The sequence below is a fragment of the Eptesicus fuscus genome, chromosome 21, assembly GCF_027574615.1.
Source record: "Eptesicus fuscus isolate TK198812 chromosome 21, DD_ASM_mEF_20220401, whole genome shotgun sequence".
Lineage (NCBI taxonomy): Eukaryota > Metazoa > Chordata > Mammalia > Chiroptera > Vespertilionidae > Eptesicus > Eptesicus fuscus.
Genome location: NC_072493.1, coordinates 21637893 through 21657355, shown reverse-complemented (window position 1 = coordinate 21657355; position 19463 = coordinate 21637893). Strand labels below are relative to the sequence as shown.

Here is a 19463-nt window from a genome sequence, read left to right as displayed (position 1 = left end):
TGCCCCGTGAGCACAGAGTGGGGACTGGGCGGTGAGAGCTGGCTGGTCTTGTTTCATTTCCTTCAAGGACAGGCAGGGGCAATCTGCACCCGCCCCACCCCTCAGGCAGGTTTGGATCTCTGCTCTCCAGGGCGTGGGTCTGCTGGCTGACAGACAGGTCTGGTTGGGGGAATGTGGTGGGCGCCAACGTGGCAGCACTAGCAGTCCCACGTTTTATCACTCCCTTTATTCTCCAGATTCTCTGGGGTCCCAACCAGGAAAAAAGATTGAGAGGATTCTGGAACAAAGGCAGAGGCCAAGTGGGTGTCAGACTGTGGCTGGCTCTATCCTAGCCTGGTCAGGGGCCATCCCTGAGCCTTGAGATGGGGACCGATCTCGGAGGATCTGGCTTTCACTGGAGGGGGCCTAGGGATGAAGGTGGAGCCAGCCGGACCTTAAACCCCAGCCCCCCAACCCTACCCCCAGCAGGTACCAACTGTGTGTCTCAGCCTGTTCATCTGCTGTCTGGTTCTGGGAAGGTTGAGTTCAGCAGACTCTGGGATCTCATTCTGGGTTCATTTTACTTTCCTTATTATGGTCCTCATTTTAAAAAATTCTTTTAAAAAATGTTTTTATTGATTTCAGAGAGGAAGGGGGAGGGAGAGAGATAGAAACATCAATGATGAGAATCATCAATCGGCTGCCTCCTGCACACTCCCAACTGGGGATCGAGCCTGAAACCCGGGCATGTGCCCTGACCAGGAATCAAGCTGTGACCTCCTGGTTCACAGGTCGATGCTCAACCACTGAGCCACACCTGCCGGGCAAGGTCCTCATTTTAAAACACAGTCTGCAAACAGCAACAACAACAAAGTGGAGGTCACCCTGGAAGCCACTTTGAAACGTCTGGAGACTGAGGGCTTGTCAGCAGCACCTGGGTGCAGGGTCTGACCTGGTGTGCTTCACACAAGCACTGACTGAGCGCCTCAAAGCAGAGCGGGTTTGACCCCGCTTTAAAAACACGAATTGCAATGGCTTACATGCAAGTCAAATCTACTGATAAAGCAAGTTACATTCTGATTAGACTCACATCAAATTTCGTCTCTTGGACCCAGATGTATTTCACAAGATGTTTCAATATGTTTTCAGTCCTAATTATACATCTGCAATGTAAAAAAAGCCTCACCATTGCCTTATATACTAGGGATCTTTAAATGCCTCTCACAGTCCAAGTCTCTCAGTGTAAACGATGGTTGACATTTGGCCAGGAACTTTTAAAACACTGGGAATAAATTATGACCCAAATTTACTCTTCTTAATGACATGCATAAAGTTCAGCTCTTTAATAAAAGAATTCAGGAATATGAACACAGTTTCCAGCAATATTAGGAAAATAAAGGTCCCTCAAAATAGTCATTTCTTGTTTTGATTAAATTGTGCATTTTTAATATAGTTGGTATAAAATGAAACTCTTAAAAAAAAACACCACATAGGAATTTAAAATAAAGTGGAATATCCTATTTTCAGGGTCACCAGTACCATGGTGAGATCTGTCTCTTGAACAATGACACTTGGTATCTGTGTAGTTCCATGAATACTTTTGAAGTGTCATATTAAAACCAATCTCGTGGCCTTGAGGCAAAGAGAAGCAATTAGTCTTGGAGTTGTGAATAAATAAAAATCCATTTATACACCCGTCCTTGACATGTACCTTGCAAATCTTAGAAACTTCATCTAGTGGGAAAAGAAATGTTAAATCATGAATACCAATACTAATCACATTGCCATGTGGCTTCCTAAAATAGTTTAGTTCATACCAATCTTTTAAGTATTAATTTATATGTATATATTCATCCATATTGAATACAAAACAAAAAAGCTCTAGCAGCACCTAGAGAGGGAGAGAGGAGTGAGGGGTTCTGGGGGCCACAAGGGCCACGACAAGCAGGTTTTCCGTGGGTCTGTGCGTCTCAGACATAAGCGTGGTGTGTTTTTCCATCTGCTCCTTCCTCCCCCCCGCAAGCAGTTAAAGGCCTGGGAAGGGGTAAGGGTCCGTCTCTTCAAAAGTTTGGGTTACCTACAATGTCCTCCTTCATTTGTGATCCTGGCCATCTTTTAAGGGAGGATTCTGGAGGTCAAAGTATTGCTTCACTTCTTATCTGGGCCCATTTCTTCAATGGCGGGTGGGGTGTGTGTAAATGGGGGCTTTGCTGTCCCTTGGTCTTGTGCAGTGCTGAAGCGACTAGGGGTGTCAGCCACGGCGCAGAGCAGACCTGCCTGGCCTGGCTGGGGTGCGGAGAGCAGAAGAGGGGTGCTGTCAGGCAGGAGCTGGGAGCCCAAAGCCAGCAGCGCCAGTCCGCAGGGTCGGCTGGAGCCGCTGCACAGATCCCTGACCTACTTCCACCGCCCCTTTCTGTTCTAGGAGCAGCTAAAAATCCATAAATTAAGGATATTAACTGATGGGGCCTGCGGCATCCTTATAAGCTATTTAAATCTATAAATTTACAACATCGTCTGCATATATCAAGTAATTGAACTAACTGCAGGGATGTAACTTTAATGAGAAAATTTCCCCCTTCTCCTGTAGTTCAAGCTCTAAAATAAGTAAGTAAATAAATAAATAAATAACGTCTTCCCCCTAGGAGGAAAGTTTCTGCTTATTCCCGCGTGGAGAAGTTACAGAAGCGCGGTCCGGGCGCTCTTTCCACGCGCGAGATTCTCTAGTCTAGAGAAGCAGGCCTCCCACTTCGTCCACCTGGTACCAGCGCGCCCCCCCCCCGCCCCAACACACACACACTGCCAACCCCTCGTGCCCCCAGTTGAGTGAGGCCGCTAGAGGGCGCCCAGGTACGGCTGGAACTCGGGGTGGGGGCCCCAGCGCCGCTCCCGGACCCAGCGCACCCACCCTCCCTCCAGCACCAGCCTGCTCAGGCCGCGGCGTCCCAGGAGCCAGACGCGGAGCGCAGTGCAGGCCCAGCGCACCCGCGGCCCCGCGCTCCGTTTCCTAGGAGCCGGGAAATGGTCCAAGGGTGTGGGGGACGGGCGGGGCGCCAGGGAAAACGGAGGAAGGGAAAGAGGAGGTAGGAAGGGAGGAAGAAGGGGCAGCCGGCGCGGGGGCCTGGGAGGGACGCCCCGGGCGCTGGCCTGAGCGCCGTGGGGTGTCTTGACTGCAGCCGTCTCCTACGCGCCGCGCGCGGAGAGGAAATGGCGCGTCTGGCCCGGGGCGGCCGGCCGGGCGCCCCCCGCGCGCCCCTCCCCCGCGGTGGCCAACCGCGTGTCCGTAGACGTCACGGGCGGCTCGGCTCCACGGGAGAGGGGCGGTCCGGGCTGAGACCGGGAGAGGAAGGCCGGGGAGGGGGAGGGGTGGACTTGGCCCCCGGCTCCGCTCCAGCCCCGGCCGACTCGCAGCCCAGTTTTTCCCCAAGTCCCGCCCCTGGCCCCGGGCGCCGTGGCGGCGGCAGCTCTCTCCTCTTTGTAACCGAGGAGTCAAGAAATGTGAGAAACGTGCCCTGTGTTACTTATTTGGGAGCCGAAAATTTATGCCCAGCTGAAAGCGCCCGGGGAAATATTACATCAGATGAAATGACAATGATTAAAATCAGCTTCTCCCCCGCCCCCTTCTGAGCCCAGAGGAGGCCCGGGCGCCGCGTGGCCGGTTGGCGGGGGGCGGGGGACTGGGCAGCGGAGGGCGCGGGGGCCTGGGTGCACTGCTCCCGGGAGGGTCCTGGCGGGGGCCCCGGCGGGACCGCCCGGGCTCTGGGAGGCGGGTGGGAATCGCCCGGCGAAAGGAGGGGAAACAGTGCATCTCTGTCGCCGAGCGCGGCAGGCGCGGGCGCGCGGAGCTAATTGCGACTCTAATCCTCTGCCCCGCGGCGCAGCCGAGCCCCGAGCCAGGAGTCGCCGCGCGCTCCCGCTCGCGCTCGCCGCGCTGGGTAATTTGGGCCCGAATCGTTGCCCTTTGCGTCCAGGCTCGGCCGCCACGGGGCTCGGGCCACGGGCTGGGGCGTGGGGCTGGTTTTCTCGCCAGCAATCGAGGGAAGGCCGCTGGAGAGGAGAGAGGAAAGGAGGTGGGAGCGGCGGGAGGGCAGCCGGAGAGCGGCGCGAAGAGGAGGAGGCGGTGGCGGCGGCTGCGAGGAGGGGAGGAGGCGAGGGGAGGGCGGGGTGGGGAGGCCCCGGCGCGCCGCGCCGCGAGGGGCCGCGCGAAGCGGGGGCCGGGGCGGGAGGGGTGGGTGGGGGGGAGGGTTGGGGGCGAGAGAGAAAGTAACTCCAGGACGAGACCGGAGCGACCCGCGCAGCGAGCACAGGCGGCGAGGCTGCGCCAGGCGCTCGAGACCGGCGGCTGCGGGGGGCGGGGGCCGTGCCCGAGCCCGATCCCCCGCTCCGGCTCCGAGGTAAGCCCCGCGAGGGCGGCCACCGCTCTGCGCCACGCACCTCTGCCCCCAAAGTGGCTGCGATACTGAGAAAGTCGGGGTTCATACTTGGGCGGGGGTGGCTGCTTTGTCCCAGTGTGCTGGGCGGCGGGGGCACCCAGCACAAAGGCCTGGCGCGGGAGGGGTGATTGCCCACGTGGGCTGGTCCTGGCCCAGGGTAGACCCTCCCCACGCGGGCGGGCTCGGCGCTTCCTGCAGCGCGGGGGGGGGGGGGGGGTTGGGGGGAGGAGGCGGGTTCAGGCCCCAGCACTGGAGCCCCAGTTGCAGGGCGGTGAGTTTCCGGGGTCAAAACTGGGCTCATGCAGCTGAGGCTTTGGGGCAGACGGGGCTCGGCTTGGCGCTCAAATCAGAGCGAGAAAAAGTCTCTAACGGGACAGATGTGCGTCCTCTGACGCCTACCCCGTGAGTGCGAAATGGGGCGGGAGGGGTCGGCGCGCTGCTGGTCGTCCCAGGCGCGCAGGGTTTGAGGCTCCGGGGCGGCCGCGCGGATACGCGGTCGCCGCCTCCGGGTCTCTGCTGCCCGCCTGGACGCGCGCACCGGACACACACTCCCAAACATCCCTCCTTCCGTCTCCGAAGCGCCTTTTGGTCTTCCCGGGCCTCCCCCCCCCCCCCCCCGCACCCCGACTGCAGAATAAGCTTCAAGTTTTCACTCCCTCAAATGTGCATGAAGGAATTTAACTGCATTGAATAACAGCATTAGTTTCAATTAATTTTTTTAATCCCGCCAACAATAAACTTTGAGAACAAAAGCGCTTTTACGTCCTTAATTAGGCAAGCTTCCCATCTGTGGTCTCCCAAGTGTCTGCTTCTTGATTTAACTTTGTCCTCCGCCCCCGCCACACACCCCTCCCCACCCTGCCAGGCTCTTCGGGCTCCGTGGCCACCCCCGCCCCGCGGCGCTGCGGGCCTGGGCCCAGCCGGCTCCAGGCTCCCTGAAGTTCACACCGGCCGGCGGGCTTCGCGGCGGGGCTGGCGCGCACCAGGTGGCTCGCGGGCCTCGCTCCTGGCCCACCCCCCACCCCCCCAGGCCAATCTCGCCCCGGGCTGGCGCCCAGGGTGCAGAGCTGAAGAGAAGTAGGGAGGCGCCTTCTGTTTACCTTTTATGGCTAAAATAACAGCTTAGCAAAAGAAGCGACTTCACGAAGAAGCGATTTAGTGAAATCGTCTCAAGCTGCCGCAGCTCAGCCAGTTTAATCACCCCCAGAGAGCTGAACAACTGCGAGCACAATGGGACACAAAATCATTTTGTGTGTAAATGAGCGTGGCATTCTGCTCGCTTCCCTCTGCTCGGGCGGGCGGGGCTCGGCAGTGGTGGGCGGGCGCGGGTCTGGGGCTCCCGCCGCAGCTCGGAGAAGCGGGTCAATCCCTAGCCCGTTTGGAAACCCGTGGGCCCCGCAACAGGCTGTTTGGCCGGCCTCGGGAGGGCCGGGTGTTGGCGCCGGGTCATGGGTTTGATGCTGATGTTGGCGGAATGAGCTTGTGTCGCCCTGCACTCACTTTCTGCTTCTGACCTCAGCAGGGGTCTCGGAGAAAGGGGTCGTTGTCCAGCACAGATGCGTCGGTCAGAGGGGGCACTGGAGGTTCTGGTCAAGGCGTAAAGCCTGGGGCTTCCAATGGTGAGTTTCCGGTTTGCTGTGAACCGCAGGTTGTGCTTGCGACGGGAAAGAGGCCGGGGTGGGAATGGCAGGGAGCAGCTTTTTGTGATGGGTGCGGGGTGTTCGGTGTCACTTTTGAGTAGTGTCCTGGCAGTAGGGAAAACTGTGTGCAGTTGCTTTTGATAGAAGGAAGATCCATCAGAATGTCCTTCCAGCACAGTTTGTCCTCAGCGTGGCTTTCCTTCTGACTCCTCGCCCCGGCAGAGCCTCCTGCGGCAGGACAGCCCATTCTGGAGATCTGTTTTGGTTTCTCAGAACTTCCTTGAGATGAGTGACCTGCTTTTTAAAAAGCTGACTGGAACTCAGGAATGCCAAAAGCAGCAGCACCCCCAGTGAGGGTATAAATGAAACGTCTCTGTTCCCTAATAGCACCTCCACCCCCCACCCTGGTTCCTGTCAAGGAACTTGTCAGGACCAGGACAGAGTAACCTTACTTAACATTTGCATGATTTGGTGCTCGTTGGACCTTGGTCCATATTTCAGAATTGGATGTTGAATTTCAAGGCACAAAGTCAACCCTTAGGGGAGGTTGCACCCTCCTTTAAACCAGCAAGAGACAAGTCCGGGTGAGGCTTGTGGAAGCCGGTGGGGAGGGTGATAGTAACTGTGCATGCCCTCCTCCCAGCCCCATGAGATTGGAAAGGGCTGCATAAGCCTGCTCTTCTCCGCCCTCCTCACAGGCTCTGTACAGAGCCCTGGAGTGGCTTCTACTGAGGAACAAATTCTTTTCAGGTGACTGTGGAGCAGAGGAAAGGTGCTGAGTGACCGTGCGGAGGAGCAGGAGATGGGGTCCATTTGCTGAGCCACTGTGGATTTTTTCTGGCCAGCTCTCTGATGCCTGGGGGAGCGGGGCCGGGGGAGGGGGGGGAGTCATCCCACAGGGCCTGAGGCACAGACAAGACCATCTGGGGGTCTGAGAGGTCCTGAGCTCCCCATCTCATAGAGGGTGGGGGATCCTCCCTGCACAGTGGTCCACAGGGTTGTCTGTTGATGCAAGAGGAGACACGCTTGGTAACATGGCTCTAAACCAAAATACCGGGAAAATCAGATTTGTTCTGAAACATTTTGGGCAATTACGGTGAGCATATGTTTCAGTATTGTCATTAGCTGAGTTAGCAGACATGGAGCTCTCAGAAAACACATGTGAGAGAGTGTGTGTGTGTGTGTGTGTGTGTGTGTGAGAGAGAGAAAGAGAGAAGTGATTTGCTATGGCCCGAATGCATTCTTTAGGGTGTGCGGGTAGGATAGCGGTGGGCGGAATCTGGAGAAGGCCATGTAGTAGGCATGGGGTCCAGGAGAGCATGTGAGAAAGGACGACTCGAAGCGTCTTTGACTCCATGGAAGACACGGTGCCCATGACCTTTGAGGAGTAAACCGTCTGGTTTGTCGGTGCTTCCCAGATACTCCGGGCAGTGATGGAAGCCTAGATGCCTCACCGCAAGGAGCGACCGAGCGGGTCCTCGCTTCACGCCCAAGGCAGCGCCGGAACCGAGGTGAGAGCCAGAGGGTGGACTGGTCAGCATGGTGGTCGCCTCTTTGCCCTCTTCCCGAGTGCCTGCTCCCTGGCTGGCCTGGCTGCCCTTCCTCGTAGCTGCGGCATTCAAGAGATGGCTGTTGACTGACTATACGATTATGCTTTTTTTTTTTGAAACAAAAATGCTCTTAATTTGATGTGAAATTTACTACACGTATAGAACTCAACGCCTTAGGTGCTGAGGAAGTCACTAATTTAGAGGTGTCTCGTTACTGAGACAAACTTGCAAAAACCCCTGAATCCCAATTCACAAATCGGTGATTCGTTTGTCAGGGGATATTTCACATCTAACACATAAGCCCACGACCTTTAATTAGAATTTTGCAGTTTGTTTTATGCCCCTGGAGGCTGACACCTTGAAATTTTTTTTTTTTTCCTCTTGATTTCTTATTGCTAATAAGCATCTTTTCTTTTTCCCTCTGGTCCTTTGAAGAGAATGATGCAAATACACTTAATTACAGTGGTGGCCATAATTTGTCAGCCGAATGTGTGATCAGGCACCGGCGAAGTGATCTGATTAGATCTGTGATCACATTGGTCATAAAGGGAGCACACAGCTCTGTGGTGAGGAAACCCTTGTTTCTGCCTCGATTCCGTCTCCAGGAGGGAGGAAGTATGTCCCGGTTGTCTCTCACCCGGTCACCCGTGTCTCCCCTGGCTGCCCAGGGGATCCCACTGCCAGCCCAGCTCACCAAGTCCAATGCACCCGTGCACATTGACGTGGGCGGCCACATGTACACCAGCAGCCTGGCCACGCTCACCAAGTACCCCGACTCCAGGTAAGAGCCGAGCCCCCTGTATTTTACCAGGTTTATCGTGGTGACTGGCAGCATCTGCAGCCTGCTACCAGTGATGTCTGTCTTCGCTGCCAGCCAACCGGCAGGGCCCTGCAGCCTCCCCTCCAACCCCTGCCCTCCCCCTCCCGCCAAAGGGAACTAGGGTTTGGGAGGCCGAGTCTGCTTGGTTTGCATGGGGACTTGTGACCCTTAGCTGGCTGCATTGGTAATGCTAGCAGGAGCTTCTGACCCACTGGCGGAAGCCACTTATTCAGAGCCAGTCCTACCTGAAGCTGGCCAGCAGCTGGCTGGGGAATCTGACATGCCTTTAGGTTCCTTTTGAGTGGGACTTAGGCCTGGCCTTTGCAGGGGATCATCTGTGAGCCATGCTGTTGTACCTCTTGGGGTCATGTATTTCATCCTGCTTCTGATTCTAACCCTTGGGAAATCGCATAGGCAGGGGAGGAGAGGAAGCTACAATTGGCCATCTTTGTTGGTGTGGCTACTGCTGGGCCCTGAGGGCTAGCAGCAGGCTCCCTGTGGCGGGGAGGGGTTGGGGGTGGGGGTGGGGGTGGTACAGTAACCGCTGTGGAGAAGCAGAAGCCTCATGCTCCATCAGCAAATGGACCCTGGACCCTCTCTGACCGGGACCCTTCCAACCTGCCGCCTCCCACTCAGCAGAGCTCCCTGGTACTCCTGCCTTGTGGGCCCATCTGTGGGAGGCGCTGGGCGCTGCCCACCCCTGCTTTTTGCCTCGTGGGCATTTCCCTCCCAGGGGCAGCAGGGCTGAGCCGAGCTGGGGTGGGTCCCTTGAGGCTGTCCGGGAGGTGATGTGGAGCGCTGCTTGCCGAGCCCCCAACTGCTTGCTCCTGGCGCAGTGAGGCAGTCGCTGCTGAGGGCTGAGCAGCAGGAGGGCCAACTCTACGGGCACCGCCCGTTTCATACGGTTAAAATAGCGAGAGGAGTTAATTAATCCCCCAGACACCGAGGGATCATCTCTGGGAAGCTTTCTAGTCAGGCTGCCTGTCGTCAGTGCGGTTGCTCAGAGCACAGAGGCCTCCTAAGTGTGCGGAGGTGGCGGTTAGGGTGGCTGGTGTGGGGCCAGGGTGGAGCCCTCCGTGGGGCTGGGGTGCTCACTCGAGGAGGGCACGTTGAGGTGGATGCAGGGTCTAGTTCAGAATCTGGGGATTCTGGGGGCAGATGGTGGTTGAGGCTTCATTTGCTTTGCCCGAAAGAGGCTAGGCCTGGGGCACTTGGGCCATGGGGGTGAGGGCAGGCGTCAGCCCTGAGGCCACGTCAGCCGTGTTGGCCTGTGCGCCGGCTTGCAGGGCCCTAGTCTAGGACAGGAGATGGATTCGGTTTATTTCATTTCAATTTTTCCCTCTGTGGCATTCCTGAGTTGTTTGAGATAGATCACCCCTTAATTGGTTGACGACGTTTGTGAGTGAAATTCATAAAACCCTTGCCCACAGCCTCTCTGAAGAGAGTTTCCTGAAATCAGACACTTGCCCTTCTGGAGTGATCACAGCCCAGGCCCACAGGGAATGGCCTCCTCATTCTTGTGTCCAGGCTGCTACCTGGGAGCCGTGAGGGCAGGGGTTCTCCCCCGCCCCCCTCCCGCCGACACACACACACACACACACACACACACACACACACACACACACACACACGAGGCCCACAGTGCAGCTTGTCCGTGCCCTGTGGTCCTGCTGTGAGGTGGGGTGGACCCACGGGCTGAGGAGCTGAGGTCCCTGTGGCTCCTGGGCTGCTGGATGTACCCAGAGGAGGTGGCAGTCGCATTCTTTCCTGAGGCCGGGCTCACTGCTGTTCTGTCTGATGGTTTCTGGCGTACAGGCGACCTGCTTCCCTAGCCTGAAGCTTTGGCGCGGAGGCCGGGGGGACCTGTAGGACAGCCAGGGGACAGTGGGTCAGGCAGCTGTGCTGGCAAGGGCCCCTCAGATCCCTCTCATCCCTCTTTGAGCGAATCATTACAATTAAAATAACTGTTTTTCACTCCATTTCTGGAAACCAAGAGTAGTCCCTTACCCAGTATCGCTTTGTGAGTCACCTGGAAATGGAGCACTCAAAGTGTTAAGGTCCCCTGGGGAGTTTCAGTGTAAAAGTGCCCGAGTCCCGTCCTGGGCATGGCTGGGAGACCAGGGACCCGTGGCCCAGACCCTCAGGTCCCGGGGCCTACGGCACGACGCCTGGGCTTCTGAGTCTTGGCTGGTGGGGGTGGTTCTGACACAAGGAACAGGTGCCGCCACTGGTTGGCCCCAGAACAGCTGTCAGTCAGTCCTTGCTCAGAGGCAGCGGAACAGAGACTCCCCGGGGCTGACACCCCGCTCATGCCTGCCTGCCTGCTGGGCATTGTTTAGCTGCTGCCATCACAACCTGACTCTCCCAGCCCTCCTGGCTGTGGGAAGCAACAAACTGAGATGTCCAGGAGCTTCAGAACTAATAAAACCTTCCCCTGAAACATTGAGGAAATTGGAACCAAAGCTTAAAAAAAAATAAAGAGAAGATCCCTGTCCGCTGGGTCCGAACGACCAGCCATTCCCTGGAGAGCCGCTGAAGTTGGCACCCAAACCCTGAAGCCTCCCTCGGAGGGTGGCCCGGGGCAGGAGCTGACTTTAAGGCCCTGTGTGTGTCTGCTGCTCCTTTGTGGTGACTGACCTAACCTTCCCTCAACCTACTCACATTCTTGGTAGCCTCAGACCCCAAGGGCATGAAAGCCTTGGTCCTGTGAAGATACGGTGAATCATGGAAAGATCTAGAACCAGCCAGTCCTGAAATAAGACAGACCGAACACCTTCTAGTCGGGGACCAATGAGCAGCCTGGAACCCAGTCAGCCCCAGGACGTGGGTGGATTCCGAGTCCTGAGAGACTGACAGGACGGTCTGGAGCCCCAGCCGCCCTGACACCAGAGGGACCGGCAACGCAGCCAAACCTAGAACGTAGCTGGCTGCACCGAGGGTTTGAGCTCAGCCAGGGAGGGTGGAGTGAGTTCCACGGGGCTTAGGAATGGCTGGCTCATCTGTCTGCCGATGCCATGTGGAGGCCCTTGGCTGTCCCGTCTGTCTCCAGTCTCAGTCTGACATTGGAACACCCAAGCTCTGCTGAGGCCAGGTCTTGGGGCCTTTGACAGTTGGGACAGGCCATGGAGCCCTCAAGGCTTTCCAGTGGGGGTGTGCCCCCCAGTACTGTTGTCGCCAGGCCTAGGGGGGTGGGTAGGGCTCGATGGCCTGTGGAGCCCTGAGATGAGTTACATCTGGGTGACTGCAGCGCTGGTTCCACCGGCTCTGGCCTCCACACCTCACCGCAGGCTCTGACCTGCTTGTGCCCATCCACGAGGCAGCCTTGCTCTTTTATTTTCTTAAGATATGTTTTTATTGATTTCAGAGTGGAAGGGAGAGGGAGAGAGAGAGAGAGAGAAACATCAATGATGAGTGCGAACCATTGATTGGCTGCCTCCTGCACGCCCCCTACTGGGGGTTGAGCCCCACAACCAAGGCATGTGCCCTGACTGGGAATCTTAACCGTGACCTCCCCCTCCGGAGTTCATAGGTCGACGCTCATCCACTGAGCCATGCCAGCTGGGCAGCCTTGTTCTTCTATATCAGTGATGGCGAACCTATGACACGCGTGTCAGCACTGACACGCGTAGCCATTTCTGATGACACGCGGCCGCATGCCGAGGATGAAACATTTGCTGCTCCTGAGGATGAAACATTTGCGACTGGAGTCTTGGAGTTAGTTTTTTCCTCAAAGTGACACACTACCCGAGTTATGCTCAGTTTTTTGGCGAAGTTGGACACACCAAGCTCAAAAGGTTGCCCATCACTGTTCTATATAGTCCCACTCGGACAGGGGCTGGGCTGCTCCACACCGGGGCAGACCCTCATAGCTGATGCCTGAATATGCCAGGCCACCAGAGTGGAGGACGGTGCAGGTGGGAGGCCCTGAAAGAGGCTTTGGGGCGCTAACCCCTCAGCTTCTGCCCAGCTCATGTGCCCTGGTGCACAATGGCAGGGGCAGGGCAGGGCCTCGGGCACAATGACCACCTGAATGGACAGAGGGCTAGGCTGCTAGGGGAGAGAGGCGTGACCCTGGAAGGTCCATGCCAGGCAGAGGGACGGGCCTTGGGGATCAGATTGTACAGGCTGGACTGGAAGGCGTGGCTCTCGGGCCAGGGCCACCCTTCCCCCAGGCGGTGCGGAGGAGCTGCAGCCTTGGGCGGGGCTAGTGGGCACGTGTGCGCCCTGCCTGCGGAAGGGTGTCTAGAGGCGCTGTCACTGGGAAGACCCTGCCAACCTTCCCCCTATTTCTGAGTCAAGCTCTTGGCGGTCAACACCCCTCTTTGTGGCTCCTGATTGTCCATTGCTGGGCCTGGCATCTGCAGGGGAGGTTAGCCAAACCAAAGCCTGCTGCCCTGGGCATTCGGGGGGCCAGCGCCTTGGCTCTTAGGCCTGCTTCCTCCTCCCTGGAGTGGATGCAGACCGGCCTCAAGGGCTCCTTGAGTTTCTGTCAGAACCACTGCCCTTCAGAGGACAGGGTGCTGGGTCCTGTCTCCCCTCCCAGGTGTGCACACCTTTGTGCACTATGGTGTATGTGCTTACATAGTGGTGTGTGTGTACCTGTGTGCCCTGTAGCATGCAAGCACGCGTGCAGAACCTCCTGCCTCCCTGGGATCTCCCCTAGGGCTCCCTGGATGAGTGGCTGTTGTTGGTTTATCTGTGAGTTTGCTCAGGTACATAGCCGTGTCCCTGGTTGACCTGTGCTGGCTGGTGTGTCCTTTGCCCAGATGTGTCTAGGTCCGCCTGCGATTTGTGTGTTGTGAGGGAGGGACCATGTGACCCTGTGCTTGTTACCCAGATGTGTCACATCTGATGCTCGTTCCTGTGGGTTGGATGACATGGATGTGTGGGACCCAAGACTGTCTTGGCTGCTTTACGTGTGTTCACTGCGTGTGTGGCTGTGGGCTAGGGTGTCTGATGGTTGGTGGGAGTTTTTGGGTGAGTCTGTCTGGCTAGGGTTTGGGGCGGGGGAGGGGGAGGGGGCCAAGGAGGCTGTGTCTATGTCTTGCTGTCATTTTCCAGGCCTGTGACACACATGTCAGCGGGCGGGTGTATGTAGTGGGTGTGTCTCCCTGGCTGTGGCTTGTGATGCTTGCTGTGCTGGTGGCCTGGCTGCCTCTGGTGTATACAGACATCCGTCAGGCTTGGTCCAGTTTCAGTCACCCATGTGAGGCCCCTCATCCCTCCAGCAGGGCCGGCCCTGAGGCGTGGGGCTGGGGTAGGTGGACTGGCCCTTCCATCAGACATCCCACCCTCATCTCTCCCAGAATAAGCCGCCTCTTCAATGGCACTGAGCCCATCGTCCTGGACAGTTTGAAGCAACACTATTTCATTGACCGGGATGGGGAGATTTTCCGCTATGTCCTGAGCTTCCTGCGGACGTCAAAACTGCTGCTACCCGATGACTTCAAGGTAAGTCTGTAGCCGGCGGCGACCCTGCTGCCTGTACGGTGGCATTACACAGGGGACGCTGTGACTTAATAAGTGGACCCGCGGTCGTCATAGCAACCATAAAAAGTTAAGCGATGGCGCCAAGGGCTAAATCAGTTTTTCTAAACTAATTTTGTTTTCTCACATTTTTAGCTTATTTATCAGGGTGTGACAACAGTTAAGCAGTGGCACTTACCCTGGTTTCACATTTTGTCGTGTTGAAGACTTGTGTGTGGGAGTTGCAGGAGTCAGCGGTTCCTAGATCTGTTTCTTGGTGGCCGTTTGCAGGGAGGAAACCCAGATCCAAAGCAAACACCCTGCAAACGAAAGGTGACCCGTCCAGGTCTCTCGAGGATCCTGCCTCGGTGCCGGTCCCCTTCGTGGCCCCGGGGACCTGGAGGAAGGAGACTCAGGCCGGGGCGACCCCACTCAGCAGCAGGTGGCCTTTCTTCCTTCTGGCACCCAGAGGACCAGTGACCCTGGGGCTGTTTTGTCCTCCATCCAACTTAGTTCCTGGGTCCCGACCACCAAACTCAGGCTGAAAAGACAGTGAAACAAGGCAGACGTAGGTCCTGTCCCCATGGCACTTAGGATGCGGTGGGAAGATAGATGTTCAACAAAAAACACTAGAATGCCACAGAATTCCAGCTCCGAGAAGGAGTCACGGAGGATGTTTCTCTGGGAGGTGGAGGGGGAAGGGGACAAACAGGTGTGAGGAGGCAAGGTGGCAAGGAGCAGGACCGCCTGACCCGGAGAGAAGGTGTTAGCCTGGGGCTGTGTGAGCGGGGAGGGCGGGAAGGGAGGCTGCTGGTTGATGTCAGGACCTGGGTGGCTGGTTCAGCACTTGGCATTTCACCCTGAATGCAGGGGAAGGGTCCTGAGGAGGGGTGGCTGGGGGAATGACCATCAGGTTTGCAAACCGATTGCCCTGGCTGCGGTGGGGAGAAGGCTGTAGGGAGGGCGGGTGGGAACAAGAGGCCAAGAGGGGTTATTTGAAGGCTTTGGACCAGGGTGGAGGCTGTGAAGAGGGAGCCCAGTGGCAGGTTAGACATATTTAAGAAAGGGTATGGGTAGGGGGTTGGGGGTGGAGGTCAAGGGCTCTTGAGGGTGCCTCCCGGCCTGCAGCTTCTGTCTGAGTGGATTGTGGAGGCCCAGCAGTGGGAGAGGCCTGGGGGGAGTGCGGCACCCAACTCCTGCACGGAATTGCCGGTGGGACGTTGGGCGAAGGCGTTCTGGGCTGGGGTTAAGGTGTGGGAGTTGTTTGCTGTGCAGATATCGCTTAAGGAGCACATGCGAGTAGAAGCCCAGGGTGGGGCTAAGGAACCGCTGTGGAGGGATAGAAGGGGTTCCCCGACAGGCCTCCCTTTGGGCGGTTCCAAAGGCTGGAGCCAGCAAATGCCAGGTAGGCCCTGCTTTGTGTCCGGCTTCCTTGCCTCTCCCCCAGGGGTCCTCAGGTTCGCCGGTTGACCTTGATCTGAGCCCCATTGAGTGGCATGAGTCATGGGTACTCTCGGCTTACACAGGGCTGGGGCAGGTGTGGGTGACAGGTGTGTGAGGGATAGTTTGTGTGAGCCCGTCCATCCTGGGAGGGGGCTGCCTGCCTGGTGAGAGATGGGCGCCCCTTCCCAGCCCTCCTCATGCAGCCTGCTAGTTCAGGGGCTGGCCAGGCCCTTGGCAGCTCTTGTCCTTTAAAATGCTCACCCCCTTCCCTGAACTGGGTGTCCACATGCATTTTATAGAAGAGAAAACAGGCTCAGAGGAGCTCAGTTACAGGTGATCGGGGCTTCAGGGCTAGCAGATGAGGATGCCGAAAATCCAGCCGCGGCAGATCTGTGTTGCCTCCCTGCAGAGCCGTGTGCTCTTTCAGGGCAAGTGAGCTCCTCCCCTCTGGGATTCTGAGAAGGCAGCAGGTCCCAGGCCGAGACAGCTTCAGGCTCCTCTAGTCTAGCCTCCTGGTCTTTCCAGAGGCTTCTCTCTACTTCAGGGGGTGGGGGAGGAGTGAAGCCTCCCTGAGGGCTTGGGCCCGATGGAAGGGCTCAGGGGGTCTGGCCCAGATGGACACCAGCCGCGGCCCTGGGGGCAAGGCTAGACTCCTTGCGCACGTTCAGCTGAGCCTCATTTTCTCCATCTGTACAATGGGCACAATCATCCCAGTTCACATTGTGCCCCGGGGGCCGCGGGGGGGGGGTTCTCAGTTCTGCGGAATGGTGAGAGGAGGCCCTCCTGGCGCCCACCTCCCTCCGCCCTGCCTGCTGTTCCCCAGGACTTCAGCCTGCTGTACGAGGAGGCACGCTACTACCAGCTGCAGCCCATGGTGCGGGAGCTGGAGCGCTGGCAGCAGGAGCAGGAGCAGCGGCGCCGCAGCAGGGCCTGCGACTGCCTGGTGGTGCGGGTCACGCCGGACCTGGGCGAGCGCATCGCCCTCAGCGGCGAGAAGGCCCTCATCGAGGAGGTCTTCCCAGAGACGGGGGACGTCATGTGCAACTCCGTCAACGCCGGCTGGAACCAGGACCCCACCCACGTCATCCGCTTCCCGCTCAACGGCTACTGCCGGCTCAACTCGGTGCAGGTGAGGGCTGCGTCTGCCCCGCCGGCCTCACCCCTGTTTCCCCCAGACCCCTCCGGCGGCTGGGGGAGATGGAGCGAGGCGCGGCCCCTGAGATGGCGAATCCCTCCCTCCCTGCCACCTCGCAGAAAAGGCAACAATGTATGGATGCATAATTTATGGCCTGCTCATAATTAAATGATGGCGCCTGGGGGGTGGACTTAAAAAAAATTGATCTGTACTCGATTCTTTTTTTTTTTTTTTTTGTTCCGAAAGGGTGTTCTGTAAAAAATGTCCAAAGTACTTTCAACAAAGAGTGCTTCATTTGACACCCAGAGTCTGAGTTTGGATTCAAATGAAACCCAGACAACGGGAGCGGCAGGTCAGAGGCGGAGCGTGGAGGTGGCCTGGAGCCCCTTCCTCTCCCTGCCGACCGGGCCGCCGGCGGCCGATGGGCTGCCCAGAGCGATTCCGGACTGGCTTTCCCTGGATGGGTCTGAAAGCCCAAGATGGAGAGGGGAACCATTGTCCACCAGCCCTTCCAGACCCAAGAGCACACCCCTGTTTCAGGTGTGGGGCAGAGTGGACTTGGTAGGGAAAGTGCCCCCCACGCGCACATCCCACCGGCTGCCATTCAGAACTTGCTGGTTTCAGGACACAGGTGTCCGGCAGGGACTGGCCCACCCCGCACAGAGGCACAAACCCATGTGGACTCGGAGGCCTGCAAGAGACTCAGACACAGAGAGGACGCCGCCTCCTCTCCACCCCAGCTCCCGTGAGCTGATGAGCCCCCGGGCCTCAAGCCATCTGGGACTTGAAGCTCAGGGAAGCAGGTGGCTGCCCAGAGGCCAGGGGCAGGTCTCAGTGAGGAGGGGCCCTGGGACCACAGGTCCGGAGAGACGGGCAGGTCACACCCCGAGAAGAGGCAGGGGGAGCCCTGAGGCTCTTTCTCCCACCTTGAGCCGGGCTGTGGACCCTGCAGGCTGCAGCGCACTCAGACTTGGTCACTGAGGGGCCCCGGAGCCTGGCCGCTTCTGCCCCGCCTGTTTTTGCCCAATTGGTGGTTCTGGACCTCTGTTGTGAGACGTGCGGTGTTAACAGGAGACGGTAGCTGCCCAGGCCAGGGCCCAGCTGCCCACCAGGCCAGCCAGGGCAGATTTGCAGCTGGGCATGGCTGACCCCTGTTTCTTCCCGCAGGTCCTGGAGAGGCTGTTCCAGAGGGGTTTCAGCGTGGCTGCGTCCTGCGGGGGTGGCGTGGACTCCTCCCAGTTCAGCGAGTATGTGCTTTGCCGGGAGGAGCGGCGACCACAGCCCACCCCCACCGCTGTCCGGATAAAGCAGGAGCCCCTGGACTAGGCCCTGCCTCCGTGCCCACCTGAGGCCCCTGGCCCTGGGGACGGCCAGGGACCTGCGGACGGTGCCGGGGAGTGCTGCCTCTGCCTGCTTCTCGATCTTCGTGAGACTGAGGGTGGGGCTGGGGGGCCCGGGGCCCGCCCAGGGAGCCCCGGGGCCCAGGTGTCTTGCAACAGAATGGAGTGCTGGAGGCATGCTTTCCGGAGGATTGGTGCGGCCCACAGAAGCCTCGGTGAGAACTCCGCCGCCAGTTTCCCGGTGCCCCTTGGCTCCCCAGCCTGGCGCAGCGTCCTCCAGGGCCCTGGGGCCGCCCTGGCGGAGTCGGCCCTGGCCTCCCCAGCCCACGGCAGAGGAGCTGTTCGTCCTTCTCCACATGTGGCAGGCTCCAGTGGGTCTCTGCATCAGAGATGGCTTATTTTTCTACAGTATTTAAAAACAGAAGCAACTAACTGCACAAGCCAGAGAGGCCGGCAAGGACCAACACTTCTTTATCTGGTGCTTCGTTCTCCGTCAGACCTGCGCATGCCCGCCCGCATGGTGGGAGAGTGGCCTGGCGCTCCGGCCCACGTGTGCCCGGGAGTGGGGCGTGGAGAGCTCTGGTCCCTGCTCCAGGGGCGTGCAGGGAGGGCAGTGCCGTAGGAGCTGAAGCAGGGCCCCCAGGGAGCAGGGCTGCTGGGAGGAGGGTGGTTTGGGTGTGGGGGATGGATGGCTGTGGAGCCACCCGAGACCCTCACCTTTGCTGTGACCTGGGGCCACACTTGGTAGATCACCTGACCTAGGCCCAGGGGCTTCCAGTCGGTTGTGTTCCTCGCCGCTGGGGCGTTGGAGGCGTCTCTTCCCATCCAGACCAGCCACAGGACCACCTGGCATCCTTACCTCAGGAATGGGCCCCTCGGTGAAGGGCCCACCTGTCAGTAGCTCCTCCGGGTCCCCCACCTCAGGAAGCCGTCCCCAGCTCTGGTCTCCCACACGAATAGGCACACTGAATTTTGATGAAATTTGTTACACTAGCTCGCCAGTAAGACCTGGACATGGGCACACCTGGGACGCTTGCCCCGAGGGGTCCTCACAGACCTGCTGCCTCTCAGACGACAGGCCCAACGATGGACACCCCCGCCTTGTCACACGTGGCCGAGCGGGCTCTTCCCGGGGTGGAGAGACCACAGACCACTGCTCGGTGGATGGGGCGCCCAGCCATCCTGCTTCCAATGCCTGTAGACTTATGTATATGACTCCTTTAATATTGTAAAGATGATGATGTACCATTGTGTTTGTGTGGACACACGCTGTTCCTAGTTCATGCCATAAACGATGCTGTAAAGCAAAAGACTGAGGCTCCGTCCTGTGCAGAAGCCGCAGTGGGTTCCCATGCTGGATGTTGTACGGGGCGGGAGAAGGGGAGGACGGGGGGGGGGGGGGGGGCCTCCCTCTGTTCCTTCAGTTCAGGTCGAGGAAGCACCGCCAGCGCGCTCGGGGGAGGGGCAAGGTCCCAAGCTGGCCAGTAGTTTCGATGGAGTGTGGGTGTTTCCTCGCTGTGCCTGTCCCCGGTGGGCAGCACAGTCCGCCTTCCCACTCCCAGCCCCTAACCCGATGGCGACGGGGAGGCCGACGGAAGGTGTCCGGGGCTTTTGAACCCAGTCAAAGGCTTGAGATTTTCGTTCTCTCTGGCTTTTGGTT

General features: G+C 58.4%; 1 protein-coding gene across 4 annotated transcripts; it reads left to right on the top strand.

Annotated features, from left to right (window-relative positions):
• Nucleotides 1–4221: 4221 nt before the first annotated feature.
• Nucleotides 4222–19152, top strand: KCTD15 (potassium channel tetramerization domain containing 15). Of its 4 annotated transcripts, none has more exons than XM_028143041.2 (7): nt 4222–4370; nt 5929–6028; nt 7468–7560; nt 8268–8380; nt 13726–13870; nt 16152–16457; nt 17631–19152. In XM_028143041.2, the coding sequence occupies exons 3-7, from the start codon at nt 7495–7497 to the stop codon at nt 17787–17789; spliced, it is 789 nt and encodes a 262-aa protein (XP_027998842.1). In that variant the 5' UTR covers nt 4222–4370; nt 5929–6028; nt 7468–7494; the 3' UTR covers nt 17790–19152. The 4 variants fall into 4 exon arrangements, with proteins under 4 accessions (XP_027998842.1, XP_008138010.1, XP_054566696.1 ...); XM_008139788.3 differs by having other exon boundaries at nt 8205–8380; XM_054710721.1 differs by lacking the exon at nt 17631–19152 and having other exon boundaries at nt 5932–6028; nt 8205–8380; nt 16152–16631.
• Nucleotides 19153–19463: the final 311 nt, after the last annotated feature.